Source organism: Emys orbicularis, chromosome 20 (genome assembly GCF_028017835.1).
Source record: "Emys orbicularis isolate rEmyOrb1 chromosome 20, rEmyOrb1.hap1, whole genome shotgun sequence".
Lineage (NCBI taxonomy): Eukaryota > Metazoa > Chordata > Testudines > Emydidae > Emys > Emys orbicularis.
In genome coordinates, this window is record NC_088702.1 from 15766296 (window position 1) to 15790512 (window position 24217).

At 50.0% G+C, this 24217-nt stretch overlaps 1 protein-coding gene across 1 annotated transcript in view; it reads right to left on the reverse strand.

Moving 5' to 3' along the window:
* Nucleotides 1–2368: 2368 nt before the first annotated feature.
* LOC135892786 (junctional adhesion molecule A-like) overlaps nucleotides 2369–24217 on the reverse strand; it is an 84602-nt gene continuing 62753 nt past the window's right edge. The window contains exons 4-9 of the mRNA XM_065420585.1: nucleotides 12773–12928; nucleotides 10495–10616; nucleotides 10307–10409; nucleotides 6335–6457; nucleotides 4465–4627; nucleotides 2369–2423 (exon numbers count right to left, since the gene is read on the reverse strand). Of these exons, the coding sequence (XP_065276657.1) occupies nucleotides 2369–2423; nucleotides 4465–4627; nucleotides 6335–6457; nucleotides 10307–10409; nucleotides 10495–10616; nucleotides 12773–12928 (722 nt within the window). The remainder of the gene's footprint in view (nucleotides 2424–4464; nucleotides 4628–6334; nucleotides 6458–10306; nucleotides 10410–10494; nucleotides 10617–12772; nucleotides 12929–24217) is intronic.

Below are 24217 nucleotides of genomic sequence, written 5' to 3' on the forward strand. Positions count from 1 at the left end.
CTTGCACCCCAACCCACTGCTGCCCCCTGCTGTACCTCACACCTCCTGCACCCCACACCCCAACTCCCTGCCCTGAGCCCCCACCTCCACCCCCTGGGGGCAGGGAGGGGGCAGAGTTGGGGTGGGGATTTCAGGGAAGGGGTTGGAATGGGGGCAGGGAAGAGGCGGGGCAGGGGCAGGGCCTCATGGAAGAGGTGGAGTGGGGGCGGGGCCAAGTGCAGCAGGGGGGAGGTGTCAGTAATGCAGCCCTCGGGCCAATGTACTAGTCCTCATGTGGCCCTCATGGTCATTTGAGTTTGAGACCCCTGCTCTAGACGAGGGATTTTCAATGGGTGGATCACGACTGTCCCAGGAGATCAGGAAAGGCCAGCAGTGGGGTCATGAGGCGTTGAAAATATTACAGTCTAAACCAAAGAAAAGTCTCGCTCCCCCCATCCCCTGACCCTTCAAGATGAGGTATTCTCCACCCTCCCACACATCAATTCTATATTCTAAGTGTAGGTCTGTGCTTAAAACCCTGCGGCAGCACTTCAATGTAAATACTCACTATAACTATAGTGCTGGGAGAGGTTCTCTCAACACTGGAGATAATCCACCTCCCCGAGAGGTGGTAGCTCGGTCAACAGAAGAATTCTTCCATCCGTCTAGCTCTGTCTGCACTAGGGGTTAGGTTGGCATAGCTACATCTCGGGGGGAGGGGGGAGAGGAGGGGATTTTTCACACACCACACACCTCCCCCCCAAAAGACCAAGAGATCTAGTTTTGCCAATGCAAGTTCTGCATGCAGACCAGCCCTAAGCATGGTCAGAAATGAGACATTTTTTATTGTTATTGGGGAGGTTGTGCAATTTTTTTAATGTGAATAAGGGCTCACCCATGTGAAGAGGCTGAGAAACACAAATCCGTACAAAGACTTTAATATAATCTAAAACCTGGCTGACCCTGAGCAATTTCCACTGTTGTCTTGTTGCCATCATACAATCGTAGATTAGGGTTGGAAGAGACCTCAGGAGGACATCTAGTCCAACCCCCTGCTCAAAGCAGGACCAACACCAACTAAATCATCCCAGCCAAGGCTTTGTCAAGCTGGGCCTTAAAAACCTCTAAGGATGGAGATTCCACCACCTTCCTAAGTAACCCATTCTAGTGCTTCACCACCCTCCTAGTGAAATAGTGTTTCCTAATATCCAACCTAGACCCTGCCCCCCCCCCCCCAGCAACTTGAGACCATTGCTCCTTGCTCTGTCATCTGCCACCACTAAGACCAGCCAAGCTCCATCCTCTTTGGAACCCTCCTTCAGGTAGTTGAAGGCTGCTATCAAATTCCCCCTCACTCTTCTCTTCTGCAGACTAAATAACCCCAGTTCCCCCAGCCTCTCCTCATAAGTCATGTGCCCCACCCTCCTAATCATTTTCATTGCCCTCCACTGGACTCTCTCCAATTTGTCCACATCCCTTGGGGGGGGGGGGGAGGAGGAGAGGGGGAGAAGAAGACGACAGATGGACCAAAACTGGACGCAATACTCCAGGTGTGGCCTTACCCGTGCCAAATAGAGGGGAATAATCACTTCCCTCGATCTGCTGACAATGCTTCTATTAATGCAGCCCAATATGCCGTCGGCCTTCTTGGCAACAAGGGCACACTGCTGACTCATATCCAGCTTCTCGTCCACTGTAATCCCCAGGTCCTTTTCTGCAGAACTGCTGCTTAGCCAGTCAGTCCCCAGCCTGTAGCAGTGCATGGGATTCTTCCATCCTTCACATACGTCCCATCCCTTATCAGAGCCATGTACTACATCGGAGGAAATGCTAGAGAGCTCTCTTTTCCAGGAGTGGCTGCAGAGAAAATCCCCCGTGCAGAGGTGGCTGAGGGGCACCCAGTATGTTATAGAAATAGCAGGCTACAGGTGGAAGTGGCAGATTCAGCTGAAGAATTGATGGTCATTTTCCTACCCCACCTCAATCTACCTCCTTAAGAGCGGAGGACTTACCCCATAGGAAGCGTATGGGTGGGGGTCCCAGATTCCCAGGGGAGCTGGGGGAGATGGAGTGAATGTGGGGGTGCAGATATCTCCCCCCCAATAAAGTGCCTGAATCCCCCAGCTGCTATCGGGGGCAGGAGGAGTGACTACATTTGGAGCAGGTGAGACACTGGGCTGGAAGGTGAGGCAGAAAGCAGAGTGGCAGCTTCTCAGACAGGTGCGTTAGCCAAGAGCCCACCAGGGCCCAGAGCGTTCCCATCCCAGCACCGGGCATCAGCAGCAATAGGACGACGTTGCAGCAAGGAAGCAAAGGAAGAATCCTCAGGGTAAAGCCAGCTGCTGGGCGTGGAGGGACAGACACCAGCCCTCGCGGAGTCATTTCCACTTCACTTCCCTTCCTTCTCAGACCATTCCTTGTAGCTGCTTTCGTAGTTACGGGCCCTGCAGAGACAGGAAGTGACATATGGATCAGAATGAGAGATGGGAGGGACTATCCACAGCTAGATGGACCCGCTGCCTCTGGAGTGGAAGAGACAAACCCAGCCCTGTGACTGCTCATGGGCCAGAAACCCAAGTGGGACCAGAACATCAGAGGCGGAGCTGTGCCCAGAACTTTGAGAAATAACCTGTCCCCAGCACAGGGTCATACGGATGAATTTGAAGGGTCCCTGAGGAACCAAGGTAGCTGTGGGAACATTCCCTATGGGGTTAGAGCATAAGAACATAAGAACGGCCGTACCGGGTCAGACCAAAAGTCCATCTAGCCCAGTATCCGGTCTACCGACAGTGGCCAATGCCAGGTGCCCCAGAGGGAGTGAACCAACAGGCAATGATCAAGTGATCTCTCTCCTGCCATCCATCTCCATCCTCTGACAAATAGAGGCTAGGGACACCATTCCTTACCCATCCTGGCTAATAGCCATTAATGGACTTAACCACCATGAATTTATCCAGTTCTCTTCTAAACACTGTTATAGTCCTAGCCTTCACAACCTCCTCAGGTAAGGAGTTCCACAAGTTGACTGTGCGCTGCGTGAAGAAGAACTTCCTTTTATTTGTTTTAAACCTGCTGCCTATTAATTTCATTTGGTGACCCCTAGTTCTTGTATTATGGGAATAAGTAAATAACTTTTCCTTATCCACTTTCTCCACATCACTCATGATTTTATATACCTCTATCATATCCCCCCTTAGTCTCCTCTTTTCCAAGCTGAAGAGTCCTTGCCTCTTTAATGTCTCCTCATATGGGACCCGTTCCAAACCCCTAATCATTTTAGTTGCCCTTTTCTGAACCTTTTCTAGTGCCAGTATATCTTTTTTGAGATGAGGAGACCACATCTGTACGCAGTATTCGAGATGTGGGCGTACCATCGATTTATATAAGGGCAATAATATATTCTCAGTCTTATTCTCTATCCCCTTTTTAATGATCCCTAACATCCTGTTTGCTTTTTTGACCGCCTCTGCACACTGCGCGGACATCTTCAGAGAACTATCCACGATGACTCCAAGATCTTTTTCCTGACTTGTTGTAGCTAAATTAGCCCCCATCATATTGTATGTATAGTTGGGGTTATTTTTTCCAATGTGCATTACTTTACATTTATCCACATTAAATTTCATTTGCCATTTTGTTGCCCAATCACTTAGTTTTGTGAGATCTTTTTGAAGTTCATCACAGTCTGCTTTGGTCTTAACTATCTTGAGCAGTTTAGTATCATCTGCAAACTTTGCCACCTCACTGTTTACCCCTTTCTCCAGATCATTTATAAATAAGTTGAATAGGATTGGTCCGAGGACTGACCCTTGGGGAACACCACTAGTTACCCCTCTCCATTCTGAGAATTTACCATTAATTCCTACCCTTTGTTCCCGGTCTTTTAACCAGTTCTCAATCCATGAAAGGACCTTCCCTTTTATTCCTTGACAACTTAATTTACGTAAGAGCCTTTGGTGAGGGACCTGTCAAAGGCTTTCTGGAAATCTAAGTACACTATGTCCACTGGACCCCCCCTTGTCCACATGTTTATTGACCCCTTCAAAGAACTCTAATAGATTAGTAAGACACGATTTCCCTTTACAGAAACCATGTTGACTATTGCTCAACAGTTAGCTAGGAATTACTCTGTCCTCTCTCTCAGTAGCTAACCAAGACTTTGTCTCTGTGGCCTTGGTGAGAATCTGGAGTACCACCATCCCCTCCAGTGGGTTTACTCCAGAATACACCAGTATAAGCAAGATCGGTGCTGAGGGATATCTGAGCCCTCTCCTTCTCCACCCGACCCACTGATTTCTCTATTAATAACCCTATACGTGAGAGCTTAGGGGGGCGCTCAGAAGGGCTGGAGTCCATAGGACCCAGGGCATTTTAAGCACCTACACCCCTTGCCTCCAAACCCACAGAGCCCATGGTACGTTCACAATCTCCCTGAGGGTCTAGTGCCCCATGGTACAAGAGCCCAAGGTGGAGGGGCAGGCTCACTTGGCGTAGCCAAGGGTTATGGCGATCTTTGTGGCCTGAGCCGCTCTCCTGCCCCTCTGGCAGTAGAAGATCAAGTTCTCGTCATCCATCCGTGGCTTGTCCATGCCATATTTCATCTTAAACGTCTCAGGGTCCATCTTCAGGGCTTCCTCGACTTCTGCCGCTGGGTGGGGGAAAGAGAGAGAGATGATCGCAATCAGCAGTGTTGGTGTATCACATCTCCACTAGATGGGGATGTGACACTAGCTAATGGAGTTACTCCTTTAGCTCAAGTGGTAAAGGTCTGTATCTTGATGCTGAAGTTGCAGAGTTAAACCCTGATGATGATGATTGTGGGCGACTGCTACACTGCTCCATAAATACAGGCGATGATGCTCTTATGTTTATGCATACAAGTCCCACGTTCTTTATAAAGGGACACAAGCTACCACTTTTCCCACTCCTGAAATGCAGCACCTTCTGTGGTGGAACACAGCAAATGAGCAAGACACGGAAACTCTGCACGTCCATTTAGAACAGGAAGTGAAGTAGAATCCTGCATCCATTTAAAACCACCAAGGTAGTTTAAGGAAGGAGAGAATTCCCCAAGCTGGAATTTGGCCAGGGTTACACCCTATTAGGAGTGCTAGTAATAATGCAGAATTCAGGCCTGTATTTTTGCCTGAGATAGAATTTTAGATTTGTTTGCTCATTTAATTTTTGATACATTTATATTCTTACTAATATGTGTAAACAAAGGACAGACACTGTGCATGTTGCTTCTGCCTAGCCAGATACGTTTGTTAGTATAATGGGAACAGATAAGAACAGCTGAAGTGTTACTGGGTATAATGAAAGTATAATATAGGAGTGCACATGTTAACACTGCCTCAACCTCTATCTTAAGGGAAGGTCAAACAACCCGTTGGGAAGGGCAGGAGGGGATTGGGGGGAAGGTATAACACACTAAAAGCCAAAAAAGAAAAAAAAAAAAAAAGTGCACCTGTTCCTGACTGTACCACAACCTCACTCCTTACCCCTCCCATGGGATACAAAAGAGGTGGGACCAAACCCCCAGACTCATGACCCCCAAAACGGAACATGACCATCAATTGTAAGGGGGGGGGGGACCCCAAGCGTGCATTGCAGGTATAATGCTGCCTGCTAAAGTGGGGAGAGAACGGAACACTGGGGAACAAGGCTCTGCAGTGTCAAAGTTATTGACATGCTGCCTTAAAACCAACCCCAATAAACATCACATTGCCTGCACTTCGGACTTCTGGTCTTCTGCTTTCTGTCTGTGGGACAAGAACCAGGGGAGGGGGTGAAGGGAAAGCCCTCTACACACCCATCTGCTTGTGCACACGTAGGGTCTTCATTGATCCAGCTTTGGTCTCATGTCACTTCCCCAGCACACTGGAGAGCAGGGAAGAAAGAGCGCCCCCTGCTGAGTTACTAATTCCACTTTCTCCAGGGCTCTAGTGCTATGTATCAGGAACGATGGGCCTGGAGTCCTTGCAGCTGACCTGGGGCTGGCTGGCTCAGCCCTCAGGCAGGCTAATGAGCCCAGCTGGGCTGTGGCAGAGTCGCCTGATTGGCTCTTCCATTGGCTGCAAGGAGACTACGGAGCTGCATTTAAACTCAGCGGCAGGTCGCTGACTCCTCCATGCTTCTGCCCGCAGCTGCGATCACTCCTGTGCCCGCCTTGTTTCCAGTCCTGCTCCAGCCCTGCTCAGTTCCTGACTCCAGCTTTGACCCTTGGCTCTGACCGCTCGGCCTGACCGCTCATGCCCTGGTCTGTGACACTACATGTTGCCCTCTGCAGTGGGGGGGACGCTCCCTCTAAGTGCAATCGAAGCCCTGGTTGCTGGCACCCACAGCAAACCCTCACCTGGAATATTGACCGAGTTGGCGATATGGCCGTTCGCCACCTCCTCTGGCAACCGCACGTCGATAATCCGAGCATTCCCGCTGTCGACCAGCGCTTTCATGTCCTTGTGGGAAATGATGTTTCCTTTGTGGAAAGCAGAAACCAGCAGTCACTTCTTCCGCTCCCCCAGCAAGCCTTCGCCCCCAGCAACCAGGGGCAAACCCCTCTGCTCCCCCAATCACAGGGACGGAGAGTCGGGGGGTCATCCACAGGCTGCAGCAGATCAGCCCTTGCAGCCCCTCACATGGTCTAGTCTCCTCCCCGTGTGAGATGATTCCTAGCTACACTGAGGCCCTGTACACTGCTCTCAGTGAGAAACTGAACTTTACACCACCAGGGCCAGTGCCGTATAAAAGGGCCTTTGTCATATCTGTCAGAATTCTGATTTACACAATCTCTTGGGCAAAACTGGAATTACATTAAACCCAACCAACTTAAGTTTAAGTATTTTGGGAGTTCAGGGATTGTACGGCACTTCTCTTGGAGGATGGCCTTGACTAACACAATTTCTGGACGATATTAGAAACTTCAGGGGATGTTTTGGGACAATACATGGGAAGTGGATTTCCCAGGAAATACTTGGAGGCTGAAGGAAATGCAAACGACCCACCTCCATCTATCCTTTAGAACAGTGATTCCCAAACTTTAACAACCTGTGAACCCCTTTCACTAAAATGTCAAGTTTTGCGAACCCCCTCCTAAAAATGAATATTTCCAGGAATTTTCTCCTTTACCTGAGTATAAATTATAAAAGCAGTGATCTTGGAAATATAAAATTTGTTTTTATGGCATGCTTATTACACACTATTTATTATTTATCATTACAGCATGTTTATTACATTATGAAAACAGCAACACTCTTTCAAGATCTCACTTTCATAGCTTGTATCACTTTGAATAAGCCTGTTATAAGACAAGGCTCCTATGTTTCATCAAGGAGCATCAGATGTGAAACAGCAGGAAGGTACTGTATTTAAGAAGCCAACTCAAAGAGTTCCTCCTACACAAGCATTCAGGTCTTCAGCAGTCCAGGCAAACAACGCATGTTACAACAAAGCTTAAACTTGTTCTTCATAATAATTTTAAAAACAATACTAGCTGCCTATTTAATTTAAAAAAACAGCAAAAAATATCCACCTCCCTTTCCATTTCTTATAAGGAGTCTTGAAGTTTAAATCTCCTCAGTGTGATAGATATGCTTGCTTTATCTACTTAGGTCTTGGAAGTCCAGGGGCTCCGGGCTACTGGCCCTGTGCTGCTCGGGATCCCTGGGGACAGCTCTGCCTGCCATTAGGGTATTCCCCCCCCCCCCGAGAACCCCCTGTAACATTTCGCGAACCCCCAGGGGTTCACAAACCCCAGTTTGGGAACCACTGCTTTAGAAGCTGCACTTGGAGCAGAGATCGTGTTGTCTGGTGGATTATCTGTTCAAGGTCACTTCAAAGAACCCAACTGGATAAAGGAGTGACTCTCAGTGTTCTCTTCTGAACAGAGAGTGGGATGAACTTGACACCGCAGGGAAACCTCTGGGCGGGGCTGGGAAGGGCTGCTCCTACCAAAGCCTACATTGGAGGGGGTGATCTCTGGTAAGCTTATTAGCAGGCGTTTAGGTTTTTTAATTGTTTTTTCATATGTTTTCTCTGCAACACTTTTGCCTCAAAAATTAATAGGCTCATGTAGGAAGAACTGCAGTGCCTAATTAGCGCCAGGGCTTGCCCGGGCTGAGCCCCGGCATCTCCGGGCCTGGCAGTTCAGAGCCCCGGCATCTCCGGGCTTGCCTCATGAGTTATGAAAGTAAAAAAAAAAAATTGCTTGAGCCAACTTCCCCTTTGCCAGGTGGGTGTTCGACCTGCCCCCTGCCCTGGCCCCGGCCCACCCCTACACCACCCTCACCCCACCCCCTTCCCCAAAGTCCCCGCCCCCATTCCACCCCCTTCCCCCAAGTCCCCACCCTGCCTTTTCTCCGCCTCCTCCCCGCTCCGCCCCCTCCCTCCCGGAAAGTCCAAAGCACCGCCAAACAGCTGTTAGGTAGCAGGAAGCGCTGGGAGGTAGGCAGAGGAGTGGGGACACAGTGCACTCAGGGGAGGAGGAGGCGAGGAGAGCTTGGCTGCCAGTGGGTGCTAACCACCCGCTAGTTTTTCACCATGGATGCTCCAGCCCCAGAGCACCCACGGAGTCAGCGCCTATGAGCCCTGGCATTTCATTACAAATTAAGCACTGAAGAACCATGCGGTAACTTATAATTGTAGCAATTCCACTGTTATTAGTCTCTGAGGGGAAAGCCAGCAGGCCTGCTTGGGCAGACTAACCCAACACAGGGAAGGCAGGGAGCTGCAGCAGCCTGGAGAGACCCCAGCCAGCAAGGAGAGAGACCCATGTCTCCACCCTAGAGAGATGACAACCGGGGGAGCTGCAAGTCAGACCGGGTACCCTTGCTGGGCCAGTGAGGTGCAGGTGCCCTGAACTGACACAAGAATCAGGCCCCTTGTCTTTAGTAGGAGTCACTCATGGGCAAAATCCGGCCCCTATAAGGCAACAGCAGAGCCGGGTTATTCCTTTAACCATTGATTTTCCAGACACAGGATTCATTTGCTCCTGACATGCTGGAGCAGGGTTCAGGCTGTGCAAGACACCGGGGGGGAGGGGGGGGGGGGCCAAATTCTGCTCTCGTTCACACACTGTAAACTCTGACTGCTGCGGGCTGTATTCAAGGGCACACAGAGAGAGAGAGAGAGAAAGAGACCTGGATACAGAGCATGGAAGTGAATTTTCCCCACAGCTGGCCCTGGACCTGTAGACACGGCCGAGTCCAGTACTGAGGCTTATTGGGGGGAGATCTCCCAGCATTGCTCTAGCACCTGCAGCTTTGTCTAGACGAGGGGGAAAGGTTTAAAAAAGGCACGGGGGTAGCTCAGCCGATTTGAAACCCCACCCAGTGTGGATGTAGCTTACCACCTCCACAGTCACATCAGCAGGTCGTGCTGTAGTGTAGCCCTTGTCTAGCCAAGGGGCTCTGTCTACACACAAGAGTTGTCCCAGTTTAACGATGTCAGTACAGGAAAGGGAATAAGTCACCCCAGTCTGAGGCACCCTCACACCAGTATAACTGCATCCACAACTGGGATTGTGCCAGAATGACTATCTGTAAAAATAAAAATCACATCCCCACTCCCGCACCGCCTCACAGCAGAGTTATACCAGGACGGATGCTGTGTAGATAGGAAAAAAACCCACTGTTTTCCCTATTGAGTTTAACCCCAACTGAAAACCCCATTTGGCACCAATGTAGACAGTCTAAAGCCTTCAGCTCAGTTTGAATAGGTCGAGTTACAGTCTCAGCTTTAACTCAACCAGTTCAGCATCTAGGGTCATGGGAGGGGCTGAGTGCAAGAGGAAGAGGGCAGCTCCAGGGAACGGGGGCTGACGGCACGGTAGCTTTTCAGAGGAGGGGAGGGTTGGAATGCTTGTCATCGGAACTGGGCCCAGCAAACACACCTATCCCCAACTTCAGTCACTCCCAATCCCAGGGTGCACTAGGCTAGGGCAGGAGCCTCCTCCGGGTCTGTACCGAGGCCCAGCTCCGGAGGTCACATAGGAGGCAGGATACGCCAAAAACCACTTGTCGGCTCTCAGGAGACTCCATTCTCTGCGAAGGTTGCTCTTTTAGCAGGGCAGCCCAATGGGCTTCTGGTTCCAGGCTCTCCCCAGCCCTTGCAGCAAAGCACATGCCTGTTTTCCCATCAAGACGCTTGGGCACTGTCCAATCTTTAATCTATCGCAGCCAGTACAGGGAGTAGTTGCAGGAGGCCGGGGAAGGGGCAGTAACACCACCGGCTATTGTAAGCTTGCAAGTGACTTCCAAAGAGCCCAGTGCGGACGTGCGCACGCAACCACCCACCCACACGCAGGCTCTGCAAGTCCCCATTTCCTTACTGGCGTCCAAGTGGATGGCTTCCGATTTCTGAGTGGTCCCAACGTTGTTCTGAGCCTCGCAAAAATAATCCCCCGTGTCGAAGCTGGTTACGGGCTCATTCATCTGGAGTGGGAAAGAAGGCGTGAGGGAGGCATAGACAGAGGCGTAAACTCCCCACGAGTCAAGCAGCCCCCTGCCCCGTGCATACCAGCACTCCTGTCTTGGTGTCGATCGCGTAGCAGGAGTTCCTGAATTTCTCGTTGATCTTGGGGTTGGAGGTCATAAGGACGTCGTACCTGTAGCATTGGCAGGTAGGAGGTGGAGAGCCATCTGTTTCCATGCATGTCAGCACAAGGCAAAGAGGCACATGTTACAGATGACCCTTGAACCCACCGCTGTGACCCCCTGCCCTAAACACACCCAAGACGCGGTCATCTGCATTTGTTAAATTGCGTTTAGTCTAATCCAGTCAGTCATGGGTTAATAGAGGACCGGCTAAGTGACATGAAGGCAAACAAATGGCCAGCTCATTTTAAGTGAAGTAAGTGGTAAGCAGCATCCATGTCTAGCTTGATAGTCCGTTGACTCGTGAACTAAGTCAGTGGCTGGGCCCCCTTCCATTGACAGGGCTTTCTTGGCACTGCTCCAGGGCTGATCAGTGACGTTCCAGAGCTCAGGCCAGTGTAACTGTCATTCCCCGACAACGCACCTTTAATTGCGATGGGGAAGGAGTGAAAAGCGGTTCCTTCCTGACCCATGCAGAGATCCTGTGCTGCCCTGAAGCTTGATTATACTCATGTCAGCACAACTACAAATAGGAGTGGACTTTTCTTTAAAATCCAGCCACACTATTGTCTGGATCTCCTGGGACACATTCCACAGAGAGCAGCAGTTCCTTGCGTGGGTTCTGCACCAGCTGCCCTTTAATTCAAGAGAGGATTAATGGCACTCACTGGGCTGGCTCTTCCATTGCCCTGCTCCCTGGGCAGTCATTTACACCACAATAAAATGGGTGTGGAATGCAACTAAATCAGAGCAGCTCTCAGTGTTCTGGTGCAAACGACTGTACGAAGAGCAGGGAGACAGAATCAGGTGCCCGGCGTTCAACATAAATGGCAAGTGCACATGGGGAGAAGTGTCATGACCAGAAATTAACGCTTTGACTACGAGCCCTGCTGCTGGCAGTAGCCACCCTGCTGACAGGTGAAAGGTGCGATGCTGGCCGTGTGGGTGAAACCAGTGTCCCTCCCACTTTAATGGAGCAACTTGTCGAAACAAAATGTTTGACCAAAACTGCTGCAATCCTGAAGGAAGGAAACAGAGTTTGGTCCAACACTGGGCTCCCATTCGGTGACTGATTTCGCAGCGCTGGTGAAAGGTGCTAGACTGACAGCATTTGTGAGTGAGGCTCTGGGTACGGCCACAGAACAGGCACTGTAAAAGTAGTGCAATCTTCCCCCCCTAATCTTTTGCCAGGGACCTCAGCCCAGCCATGAAGGGACCATTTCTGGGGTGAGGACAGTCTCCATTGGTTTCTGCAGACAATACACCCAAGGTTCAGATTGGTGCTGACAGTGAGTCTTCAAGGTGTGAAAAAGTGGACTGACAGCACATCTGTATGAAGGGGATCTCTGCTTAAATGCCATTCGCATGTAATGCAAGATAAGCATGGACTTGCCCACGTCAGCAGGGGGAACAGTTACAGTGTCAGACTTCCTGAGTGCGTGTTACAGAAATAACAGTGCCCCCATGTAGCTAGGATTGTTTCTTCTTTGCCACATAATGGGCTATGCATTTACCTGTGCGAGGCAGTCCTCGAGAACCAGTTGTGTTTAACGGTTCTGAAGATGCGGAGCCAACAGAACTGGAGGCTTTTGAAACCATTGGATAATCTGGGCATTAGGCTTTCCCCAGGGCCCCCCTTCGAACCTGGCTAGCCTGACTGGATTACAGGATACTTGCCACTGCCCAAAGCAGCCTTATTCCATGGCTCTATTCCAGCAGGACTGACGCTGCTCTCAGGAAGGCCCTAAAGCTCCATTCATGCGCCGCTCTGGCCCTGCAGGTCCGTGGTCAGGGGACATGGGTGAGAATTTCAGAGAACCAGGTTTAGACGATTGAGGCTTCCCTACAGTCTAAGTCCAATGTGGAAAGAGTCTTGTTTCAGTGACCTCAGGCTAGTTTGCTATCCACTGATGATGCCGTGGTGTGCGGAGAGCAACATTGTTCAAATAAGCCATTGGACTCTTAGTAGGGAAAAATAATACCCTCCTTGCGGCAGGAGTCAGTGGGGAGGTTCCCCGGTCTGTGCCACGCAGGTTAGAAGTTCATAGTGCTTCCTTCGAATCTTAAACTCTATGAAAACACACTCCTTGCCCACAGTTAGCAACATGCCCCCAGGGGCCCCCTCTCTCCGAGACTAGAAGGCCTGGAACTTTAGCCATGGCAACCGGTCCCAAGTTGTAATTACAGAAAGGCAATAGTACCTTGGACGATGAGGTCAACTTCTGACTTATTTAGTCGGCCAATGCCCCCGCTCCCAGTCCAGAGGACCTCGCAGATGTACTTCCCCATGTCCTTCCGAGTCACCGAAGTGAAACGAATCCCCGTGGCTGTGAACTGAGCACGGTCTTTGTAGGGGTCTGCAGAGAAAGGGGAGACAGTGAGAAGCTGAGAGCACTTGGAGGTGGAGGAATCCAAGTGAGAGCCAGAACAGGCTGCTGGTGTGGAGAAGGGGGGGAAGGGCAGCCCCAAGAACCAGCCTCAGAGCAGAGAGCACGGTAAGGAGAAGAGCTGATTAAATGGGATTCAGTTCAAATACAACAAGAGGTCTCCCCATTGCAAAAGGAAGCTACATGCCCCTATGTCCAATAGCCAAGCCAGCCCAATCACAGCTGGCCGGGGGATGGAGGGGTTTGTTGCAGGGTTTAAGGAATGGGTTCTGTTATGCTGTGCTGCTGGCAGATATGAACTAGTTAGTAAGGAGGTTATTCCACCCCATTTCTTTCCTCGTAGCTTTTCCCACGAGTGCTCAGTGCTTTTAAGAAATGAGTTAGCAGTGGGAAAGCTGATTCCAGGCAAAGCAATCTAGAACGCTGTGTGTGGTTACACCAGTCACATTAAAAGACTGTTCTCAAACTGTTCAGCTGATATGGCTGAGCGACAAAGGGGTCTGCAGAAGGCGAGGAACCCATCTGCTAGGACAGAGGACACAAAATGGCTGGTTGGTTCTCGCCTGTCTTCGTAACACCTCAGCACATCTGTACACCACAGCTCAGCCATGGTAGCATCAGTGCATGCTGGGATTCCTGAAACACCTACCCCAGAGGGTCCAGCTCTGTTACTAGGAGAAGGCGCTTCTGGCTAATTTCCAGATGTGAAGCACTGCATTGTGGGAAAGTAGCTGAATCGGGGTAACTGCTGCCAATGCCTGTGGCTTCCTGCCCATATTGAGAAGTTACGGACTGAACTGGTTCAGAAGGACCCAAGCTAAAGACCTCACTTCGGATCAGGGTGGATAAAAATCAATGATTAAAAAAAAGTCTCATTTAAATTGGATACAGAATTATTTTCAAAAATAAACCTATTTAAAAATAAATTTGAAATTATTACAACCTGTATTAAGGCCAAACTTACTATAGTCTATTAAAATAATTTAAATTAAATTTTTTTTAAAAAGGAACAGTATGTTCACTGCTGAAGTTTTAATGAAAGTCTGAACTGGTGGAAGTCACTGGCTAAGGTCTTGAAACCAGAGTTTACTGACATGCTGAACCAGCTTTGGACTGCACATGCAGAAGAAGCTACTGCTGAGAGAATTTTTTTCCCTATTTTCAGTTTATTAACTAATTCATCTGAATGAGTCGTTCATTCATTAAACCGATTGGGAGCTGAAAAAGCAGAAAAGCTTGTTTTCTTCTTGCAGACTATGAATAAAAAGTAGATGTAAGAGAATGAGATCTACTAGCTCTAAAATCTTGCCATGGTGACCAGAAACAATCAGTTCAATTCACTAAAGTTATACTTTGTTTAATAAATTAGTTTTAAATGCTAAACATACTGTCAAACTTTTCTTATTTATCCAGTGCACGTAAGGTGGTTTTATTTAACTGCTTAAAAAACGTTTAAATGCTGAGTTTGTGCCTTTTTATTTGAATTCCGATCTCCAGAGTTTGACACAAATCAATCACAATAAAAGTTAAATCAAGTAAATAAGAAATGCATAATTCCCCATTTTCAAACAATAAAAAATGTAAACTTTAAGAATTTGAAGAACTGTATGTTAAGCTATATAATTGCTTAACTAAATGTGGATCCACCTGCTTAGCAAAGAGCACCAGCAAACTTGGGGTAAAGCTATATTTAGTTGCAATTGAACACATTTTAATGAATATCAATTACTAAAAATCAATGCTTCTTTAGGAAAATAACCGGGGGTGGAGGAAGCCTCCCAATTCAATGGGTGAACTATACTAAGCTACTGAGGGGGCACCAACCACCTGCAGCAGCACCCCAGCACTAAAACCTTAATCCCGGCCCTGGTGTGGTGGAGCAGGCTGGAGAGTGAGTCTGCCCCCCACACATCCCCACAGCTAGGGTTGTCAACTTTCTAATAGCAGAAAACCGAACACCCCTGCCCCACCCCTACTCCAACGCCCTGCCCGGCTCACTCCATTCCCCCTCCCTCCCTCTCCCCCACCCTTGCAGGGGGTTGGGGTGCAGGAGGGGGTACGGGCAGGGATGAGGGCTTTGGGGCACTGGAAGGGGCTCCAGGCTGGGTCAGGGGGGTGGGATGCAGAAGGGGTGAGGGCTCCAGGATGGGATGGCATCCGGAAATGCCAGCCTGTCGGATCCGCAACATGCTCCGCAGCCGGAGACCCCCACTACCTCTCCTTCGATGGGGTCGCCTTCGATTTCCAAGGCACCTGCACCTACATCCTGGCCAAGACCTGCACCAACACCGGGAACCTGACATTCTTTGCCGTGAAGGTGGAGAATGTGCCCTGGGGCAATGGGAAGATGTCTGTCACCAAGCTGGTGTCCTTGGAGGTCTACGGGCTCACGCTCACCCTGCTGCAGAACAGGATGGGGCTTGTCATGGTAAGTCCTGCTCAAGATGTTCCCAGGGGGCTGAACCCTGCAATGGGGCAGCCCCACTGATGTGGCAATGCAAGGAGCACTTGTCTCCTGGGTCACTCATTAGGAGCGCGCAGGCAGGAGGGGTCAGACACTCAGGTTCTGATCCTGACCTTATTGGCACCAGGGCCAATCCAGAGGCATCCCGCTGAAGAAAGCAGAATCGCTCTGGATTTTCTCTGGGACAAGTGAGATCGGAATCCTGCCCTCAGCTCATTGCGCTCAGTGGATGATTGCAGAGTAAGCCCAGGGAACTGATATCAGAATCAGGCCCTGATGCCATTACACTGGAAGAGGTGACCCTGGATTTACCTTGGGGTCAGTGAAATCAGAAGTGACCATAACATAATTGAGTTCAGTGGAGTCACTACAGATTTGCCCAGGTGTCACTGAGACCCTATCTTGTGCCCATAACCCACCCCTACAGCATCCACTCCCCCGACTCACAGGGAATGCTCCGTCTCTTCCATGTGGACGGGGCGTCTCACAACCTCCCTGTGGTCGTGACCGATGGGCAGCTCCAAGCATATCAGCATGGTGGAAACGTGCTGGTGCAAACAGACTTCGGCCTCACTGTGAGCTATGACCTGGTTTACCACGCCAGAGTCACCATCCCAGGGAACTACCAGGGCCAGACGTGCGGCCTGTGCGGGAACCACAACGGGCGTTGGGACGACGAGTTCCTGCTCCCCGATGGAAGGGCGGCCCCTAACGTGGCAGCGTTCAGTTCTGCCCGGAAAGTCCCGATCCCGGGGGTGGCCTGTGAGGATGGATGCACCAGGAACAGCTGTCTGGTCTGCAAGGAGATGAAGAAGGACTTCTTCAAACAGCGCAAATACTGCGGGTTGCTCACGGTGCCCGATGGCCCCTTCGCCACCTGCCACAGCACAGTCAGCCCCACTGTGTATTTCAACAGCTGTCTGTATGATCTGTGCCTGGGCAATGGGGACTCCCAGGTCCTGTGCCAGAGCATCCACAGCTACGTGACAGCCTGCCAGGAGTTCCGGGTCACCGTCCAGCCCTGGAGGAGCACCTCCTTCTGCAGTAAGTGCCGTGATGCTGGTGTAGCACAAGGGCCTGTCCCACTCGCTCCCCTCCCTCTGCAGGTATCTAGGTATCTCATTCCAGGCCGCTGGGCTTCTTGAGAGACTCCTTTGGGTGGGAACCAACAACTTCATGTTCCGTTATAAAGGTGACCTGATCCTCTCGTCCCTGTTAGATTCTCCTCTCCTTCATGTCTGTCCCTCTAAGGTGTGGGGTGAGATCTCTCCAGCCATCAATTACTTCTCTCTCTGCTTTAGCTCTGAGCTGCCCGGCCAACAGTCACTACAAGCTGTGCGCCGACCTCTGCACCACCACCTGTGCCAGGATCACCGATGCCAGGAAGTGCCCAGACACCGGCGCCGAAGGCTGCCAGTGCGATGATGGCTTCCTCTTTGATGGCCAGGGCTGCGTGCCTCTGCAGATCTGAGGGTGCTTCAAAAAGGGGATATATTACAAGGTACTGCCCCCTGCTGGGGTATTAAATCCTATCCGTTCGCTTCCTCCATGCCCTGCTCTCATCAGCCATGTTGGATCAGACCGTTGTCACTTGCCAATGGCAATACATGAATCTCTGTAGAAAGGCGAAAGGCACTAATGGTGCAAGGCTTGTTCCATGAACCGTGTCCCTGCAAGGGCAGTGGAGTCTAGGGGTTGGAGCAGGGAGCTGGGAGTCAGGACTCTTCGGTTCTCTCCCCAGCCCTGGGAAGGCAGTCATGCTGTTATACTTAGAAAATGAAAACCAGCAGGATCTTATTCAGGGAATAAGGCAATAGTAGGGGATGTAACATTACAGTAGTTGTGGGGGACCATCCGGAAAATATGTCATACCAATGGTAAGCTGTTATCTGTCTCTCTGCAGTGGCAATTCTTAACATATCCCTGTTTGTATTCATAATATGGATGGTTCGGTTTCCCACATTCCCTTTTGTTTGTTCTAGGAACTGTGTTACCTCTTTACCTTTTAATAGGTGATTGGTGAATTCCTGCCATTCAATATCAAGATTGACAGAGAATTCAGCTAAATCAGTGCTCACAGTAAGATGAGATTTTTCTGGCTGTGGTAGATAGTAAGTGTGATTATTAACTAACATGGCCCCCTCCCCACAGGAGCTGCACCCCAATGGCTCTAACCGACATGGCTTCCCCCCCCCCCGCAAGAGTTGCTCACTAACAGCTCCAACCAACACAGCCCCGTCTCCCACAGGAGCCGCTCCCTAATGGCTCTAACCAGCGTGGCCCCCTCCCCCACAGGAGCCGCTCGATAACGGCTCCAACCGACGCAGCCCCCTCCCCCACAGGAGCTGCTCCCTAACGGCTCCAATGGACGCAGCTCCCTCCCCCACAGGGGCCGCTCCCTAATGGCTCTAACCAATGCAGCCCCCTCTCCCTCAGGAGCTGTTCCCTAATGGCTCCAGCTGACACAGGCCCAGCATTGCCAGTCTTGTGTTTTTTTCACAAGTGCCGGGGTTTTGCCGGGGGGCTGGGGCTTGTCTGGTGATGGCGCGAGAAGCTCCAGGCCCCTGGTGAAGTCCAGCCCCGCTGGGAGCCAGCAAAGTCGCTCCTCTCCGCTCACCGCTCTGATTGGGGGAGCAAAGAGTCCAGCTGCCCAGGGTGGTGCCGCTCCCTCCCTTCCCCTGTCCCATGAGCAACGGGATGGGACAGCTCCTATGCTCCTCCCCCACCCACAGCACCCACCCTGGGAAGGGGCAAATGGGGGTGAGGAGCCCCAGGAGCTGCTCCCAACCCATTGCAGGCCTCCCTGGGACGGGAGGGAGAGGGGTGAAAAATCCCAGGAGGAGCAGAGGAGAGGCTGTGGGGGGCTGAGTTGAGCAGGTGGGAGTCTGGGATTGCTGGGGCGGAGGCTGGGGCTGAACTGACGGGGGATTGATGGAGGTGGGGGCTGGGGTGCTGAACTGAGGGGAGCTGTACTGCTGGGGTGGAGAATGGGGAGCTGAACTGGGGGTGTTGGACTGATGGGGATGTGGGCTGGGGTGGGGTGGGGGGGCTGGACCGATGGAGGGTGGGCAATGGGGGGTTACTGAGGTGGCTGAACTGATGGGGGGAATGGGTGCAGAGAGAATAGAAGGGGGAACTGGGGGACAGGATTAATTACTGCACAGGGGACAGGCAAATGTGGGGGTGACAGCTCCTGCAACAGGGACCAAAATCCCCTTCCCTTAGGAGAGTGGGCAACATGAATTGTCACAGACACGCACTGAGGTGGGCGGGAGAGTTCTAACATCAAAAGACAGGCCGCAATTCACAGTGCAGTCCTTTTAAAAGAAGCTCTTTATTTCTTGGGGCCGATTTCATGAGATTTAGGGTCTGACTCACAATTTTTGATCTCTTGAGATTGGCAATACCATAGACCCCTCCCCCACAGGGGTGGCTCCCTAAAGGCTCTAACCAGAGCCGTCCCCCTCCCCCATGGTTGGCCTCACCAATTCCTAGTCTTAGTCCTTTTGAAATCCCAATGAAATAGTTTTTCTTCAGTATTTGCCAATTTGTGACAATCAAAAGGCTTTGAAGAGATGGTCCAATTTCAATGATGTTCTGATGGAAACCATGCAAATTCCAAAACCCACCTGGTTTTCTCCCAGCTTGCTGACCTGGCTCTTTGGCATCTTGCCAGCAGGATTGCCTCAGAGCCGGGTCTCCATTTCCCTTCAGAGAAAATTTTGCAATTGATTAGATTTATTCTAAATTGGGACGGAACCAATTTTCGAAATATTGAAATCCTCCACCATAAAGAATTACTTTTCTCCAGCCAGTTCTATCTAACATGATGCTATAAACTATTTCTGGCTCCGATTTGGGACCAGATTCACTGAAAATTTTGGATGGGGCCCATTGCTAATCTGAGCAGAGGTCAGAATGAAATGTAAATGACTAGTGCCGTCGATTGTGACCTTTGCCCTTTCTTTCTCACCATGAAGGTGAATAACACCAGGGCCCACTTACCCATCTCCCTCAACAATGGGGCCCTTCGGCTCTATCAGAGCGACACCTCCCTCGTCCTCCACACCAACTTCAACCTCAGAGTGTCCTACGACTGGAACAAACACCTGAGGGTCACCGTCCCTAATGACTTCTCTGAGAGCCTGTGCGGTCTGTGCAGCAATTATAATGGGGACCCTTCCGATGACTTCTGGACCCCAGCCGAGGATCAGGATCCCAGTGCCATACTCCAGGAGCAAAACTGGGAAGTGGAAGATGAGGATCAGTTTTGCTGGCACAATTGCATTGGAGGTTGCAGACCCTGTGCCCCCAGCATAGCCAGAAAGTACAAGGAGGAGGCCTCGTGCGGCCTGATAACCAAGGTCTCAGATGGGCCCTTCAGCCAGTGCCACATCAAGGTGGATCCTACAGTCTACTTGGACAACTGCATGTACGATCTGTGCCACAACGACGACTACAGGAAGGCCCTGTGTGAGGTCCTGAAGGCCTACGTGGACGCCTGCCAGCTGGAGGGGGTCAGGATTGGAGAATGGAGGCAGCTGGCCAGATGCCGTGAGTACAGATTTGAATGCCAACATTATATAAACGGGTCTGGGGGTCAGCACTCCTGCATTCTATTCTTCTCCTTAGGAGGGAGTGTGGCCTAGTGCTTTGAGCAGTGGTTGGGATATGAGGACTCTTGGTTGTACTGTACCTACAGTATCTCTGCCTGTCTGTCTATGGTATTTCTAAGGTGGCTCTCACTGTGAATATATAACATCTGCCGATGACACATGGGAGTCTGAGATAAGTTGATGCCAATTTTTAAGTCAATCATCCCTTTATGGGCCTGATCCTTTAGGGTGCCAGGCACCTCCTGCAATGTGATGAGCATCATTGACTCTTCTTGAGGTGAGTGGGATTGGAGAGCTCTCTGTGCCCCATTAGAGATGTCCCTTTCTGTCTATTTTAAATTCTGCTTTTTCATGGAGAGAACTTGCTGCTAAATCTGTGGGTCCTTCACTCTCCAGCCATGGAGTGCCCCCTGGAGAACAGCCAGTACCAGCTCTGTGGAACAGCCTGCCCAGCCACGTGTGTGGACCAGTCAGTCCCCAGCAGCTGCCAAGACCCCTGCGTGGAAAGCTGCCAGTGTAAGGATGGTTTTGTGCTGAGCCAGGGCAAATGCATCCCACAGGGCAACTGTGGGTGCCAGTTTAAAGGGTGCCCCATGCCCCCAATGAGAGCTTCTGGATCGAAGAGGCATGTGGGACATGGTGCATGTGCAATGCAGCCACTAGACAAGTCGAATGTGTGGGTGCTACATGCAAACATTCAGAGAGATGCGGGCTAGTGAATGGCGTACGGGGCTGTTACCCTTCCAGCTATGCCATCTGCTCTGTGACAAGGAATCTGTGCTATGCCACCTTTGATGGACAGAGATACGACTTCCAAGGGCACCTGACACTACCAGCTCACGGCTCTGTGCGAGAAGGCAGAGGGACTGGTGGACTTTAAAGTCTACTTCCAGGAGAACAATACCGCTCCTGTACAGATCAAGGTTTATCAGATTAACCTCAGGGTCAGCAATCAATTCCCTGGGAAAGTCCTGGTGAGTTTCTCAAATTGTCTCTAATCTCTCTAAAACATTTGTGGAAAGTCACCTGTGTGATCCAGAAAAGTTGCAGACAGCGCATGGAAGGATTTTGAAATATAGGGTGAATTGTAACCACATTCTTCTATAAACAGGGAGCCAATGGAGATATTTAAGGACTGAGGTGATGTGGTTACACTTCAGATGTGTGAGAAGGTGTCTGAATCATAGGACTGGAAAGTACCTCGAGAGGTCATTAGTCAAGTTCCATGCAATCATGGCAAGATTAAGTATTACCTAGACCATTCCTGACAGGTCGTTGTGTAACCTGCTCTTAAAAATCTCCAATGATGGATATTCCACAACCTCCCTAAGCAATTTATTCTAGTGATTAACTACCCGGACAGTTAGGAAGTTTTTCCTAACGTCCAAACTAAACCTCCCTTGCTGCAATTTAAGCCCACGGCTTTTTGTCCTATCCTCAGAGATTAAGGAGAAAATTTGTTCACCCTCCTCCTTGAAACAACCTTTTATGTACTTGAAAACTGTTATCATGTCCCCTCTCAGTCTTCTCTTCTCCAGACTAAACAAACCCATTTTTTCAATCTTTCCTCATAGGTCATGTTTTCTAGATCTTTAATCATGTTTGTTGCTCTTCTCTGGACTTTCTCCAATTTGACCACATCTTTCCTGAAATGTGGCACCCAGAACTGGACAAAATATTCCAATTGAGTCCTAATCAGTGCAGAGTAGAGCAGAAGAATTACTTCTTGTGCCTTGCTTAAAACACTCCTGCTAATAGCAACAGTGTTACACTGTTCAATCATATTTAGCTTGTAATCCATTATGACCTCCAAAACCCTTTCTGCAGTACTCCTTCCTAGGCAGTCATTTCCATCTTCTATGTGTGCAACTGATGGTTCTTTCCTAAGTGGAGCACTTTGCATTTGTTACTCCTGGGGAAATTCTCGCATAATTTTGTATTTACCCACATAAAAAACATTTTCCTAAGAAGTGCTGCAGTTCTGCCTTTTTCCCACCAGAGGCCGCTGTGATACCAGAACAGCCAGCTGCTTTATGCCTGCTGTTATAGTGCCACAGCGGCCTCTGGTGTGCAAAAGTCAGAATTGCAGCACTTCTGAGGCAAAATGTATTTTATGCGGGAAAATACTAAATTCTATGGCCAGTGATGCAGAATTCCCCCATGAGCAGCACCTTGCCCGTGGAGCCAGTTTAGGACAGAGTGGGGCACACAGGGCTGCTGGGGGGTCACAGACTGGGATTCAGAATGACTTGTAGGGAGGACAGACTGGCACATGGGCTCAGGAGCTAGTTGGGTGACAGCGTTGAGCCTGGGGAGGGGGGAGGGAGGCTGCAGAGACCCGTGGGGATGAGGGGTTTGGGGATGGGGCAGATGTGCCTGACTGAATGGGAGAGGCTTGGGGTCATCCAGAGTCTGCATGGGGGAGGCTTCCCAATACCCTAACAATCCCACCCCCCATGAAGAAAAACCTCCCACCCACACCCAACACTCTCCAGTTTCACTCCTAGGTTCCTTCTCTCTCCCTGAGGTCCTCCGTTACCCCTGACTCCCCAGGCCTTTGCCCTGCTTCTGACAGGTGCAGGAATTACAGTTCTGTATTGTAATATAAATGAATTACACAAAGTTCTGTTTCAGAGTAGCAGCCGTGTTAGTCTGTATCCGCAAAAAGAACAGGAGTACTTGTGGCACCTTAGAGACTAACAAATTTATTAGAGCATAAGCTTTCGTGGGCTACAACCCACTGCATCCGAAGAAGTGGGTTGTAGCCCACGAAAGCTTATGCTCTAATAAATTTGTTAGTCTCTAAGGTGCCACAAGTACTCCTGTTCTTTTTACAAAGTTCTGTATGAATATGCCTAGTAAGGAATCTGTCAAAAACAACTTTGCCAGAATCTTTTCTTTTTTTTCTTCTTCTTCTTTTTTTTTTTTTTTTTTTTGGTCTATACATACTGACAGATATCTTGAAATAAATTACCAAAATAATTGAAACTGGCATGATTATATTGTGTTATTTTGACAAATAAGATATGCAGAATTTTGCAGAATTTTCAAACATTGTGGGCAGAATTTTTTATTTTTTGGCGCAGAATTCCTCCGGGTGTAATTTGTCCTTATTGAATTTTATCTTATTTACTTCAGACCATTTCTCCAGTTTGTCCAGATCATTTTGAATTTTAATCCTATCCTCCAAAGCACTTTCAATCCCTCCCAATTTGGTATCGTTCACAAACTTTATAAGTGTCCTCTCTATGCCATTATGTAAATCACTGATGAAGATATTGAATAGAACTAGATCCTTGCAGCCAAAACTGATCCTTGATATGCTCTTCCAGCTTGACTGTGATCCACTGATAACTATTCTCTGGGAACAGTTTTCCAACCAGTTATGCACCCACCTTATAGTAGCTCCATCTAGGTAGTATTTTCCTAGTTTGTTTATGAGAAGGTCATGCAAGACAGTATCAAAAGCCTTACTAAATTCAAGATATACCACATCTACCTCTTCCCTCCCATCCACAAGTGTCCACACTGTCAGAGTGTGCTCTCACCCCCAATGGGGCACCTCCTTGTGGCTGCAGCTTGGAATTAGCTCTGCCTTTCTGAAGCCCCTGCCTGCGAGTGCTGACTGTATGACACTCTCTCTACCTGAACTCGATGGCTCCCTCCTGGTGGCTTGGCCCTCTGGCTAGGTCACTGTAGTTTCTCCTTTCTGGGAGGTTTGTGTACCGAGTGTCACCAACTGCCCCAGGCAGTCTTCCAATTCACTGCCCCTCTATGGTGCCACATCCCCAGTGGCTGGTAGGGGAACGTGGGCTCACCCTCATCTTTGGGTTCCAGCCCAGGGACCCTAAAACCAGCAGCTAAGGTCTACCCTGTCCCATGCCTTGTTTCTGTTTCCTTGGATTGCTTCCTATGTTGCCTCTATCAGTCTCCTTCTCTACCCTTCTCCGGCTACACCCTTCCCTCCTGGCCAAGACCCCCTCACCTCTCCCTAGCCTCAGAGAGTGACTGCAGACCTCCTCCCTGCAGCCCCCTTCTGCCCTAAGCTACCTTGCTTTATACCAACCCCACCTGTTCCTGTTCAGCTTCACTCTTTAATTAGTTCTCATTGCTCCCTGGCTCCTCCTCCAGGTGCATCTTAGGTGGTTAATTGGCCTGTCTAGCCACCTTAACCCTTTC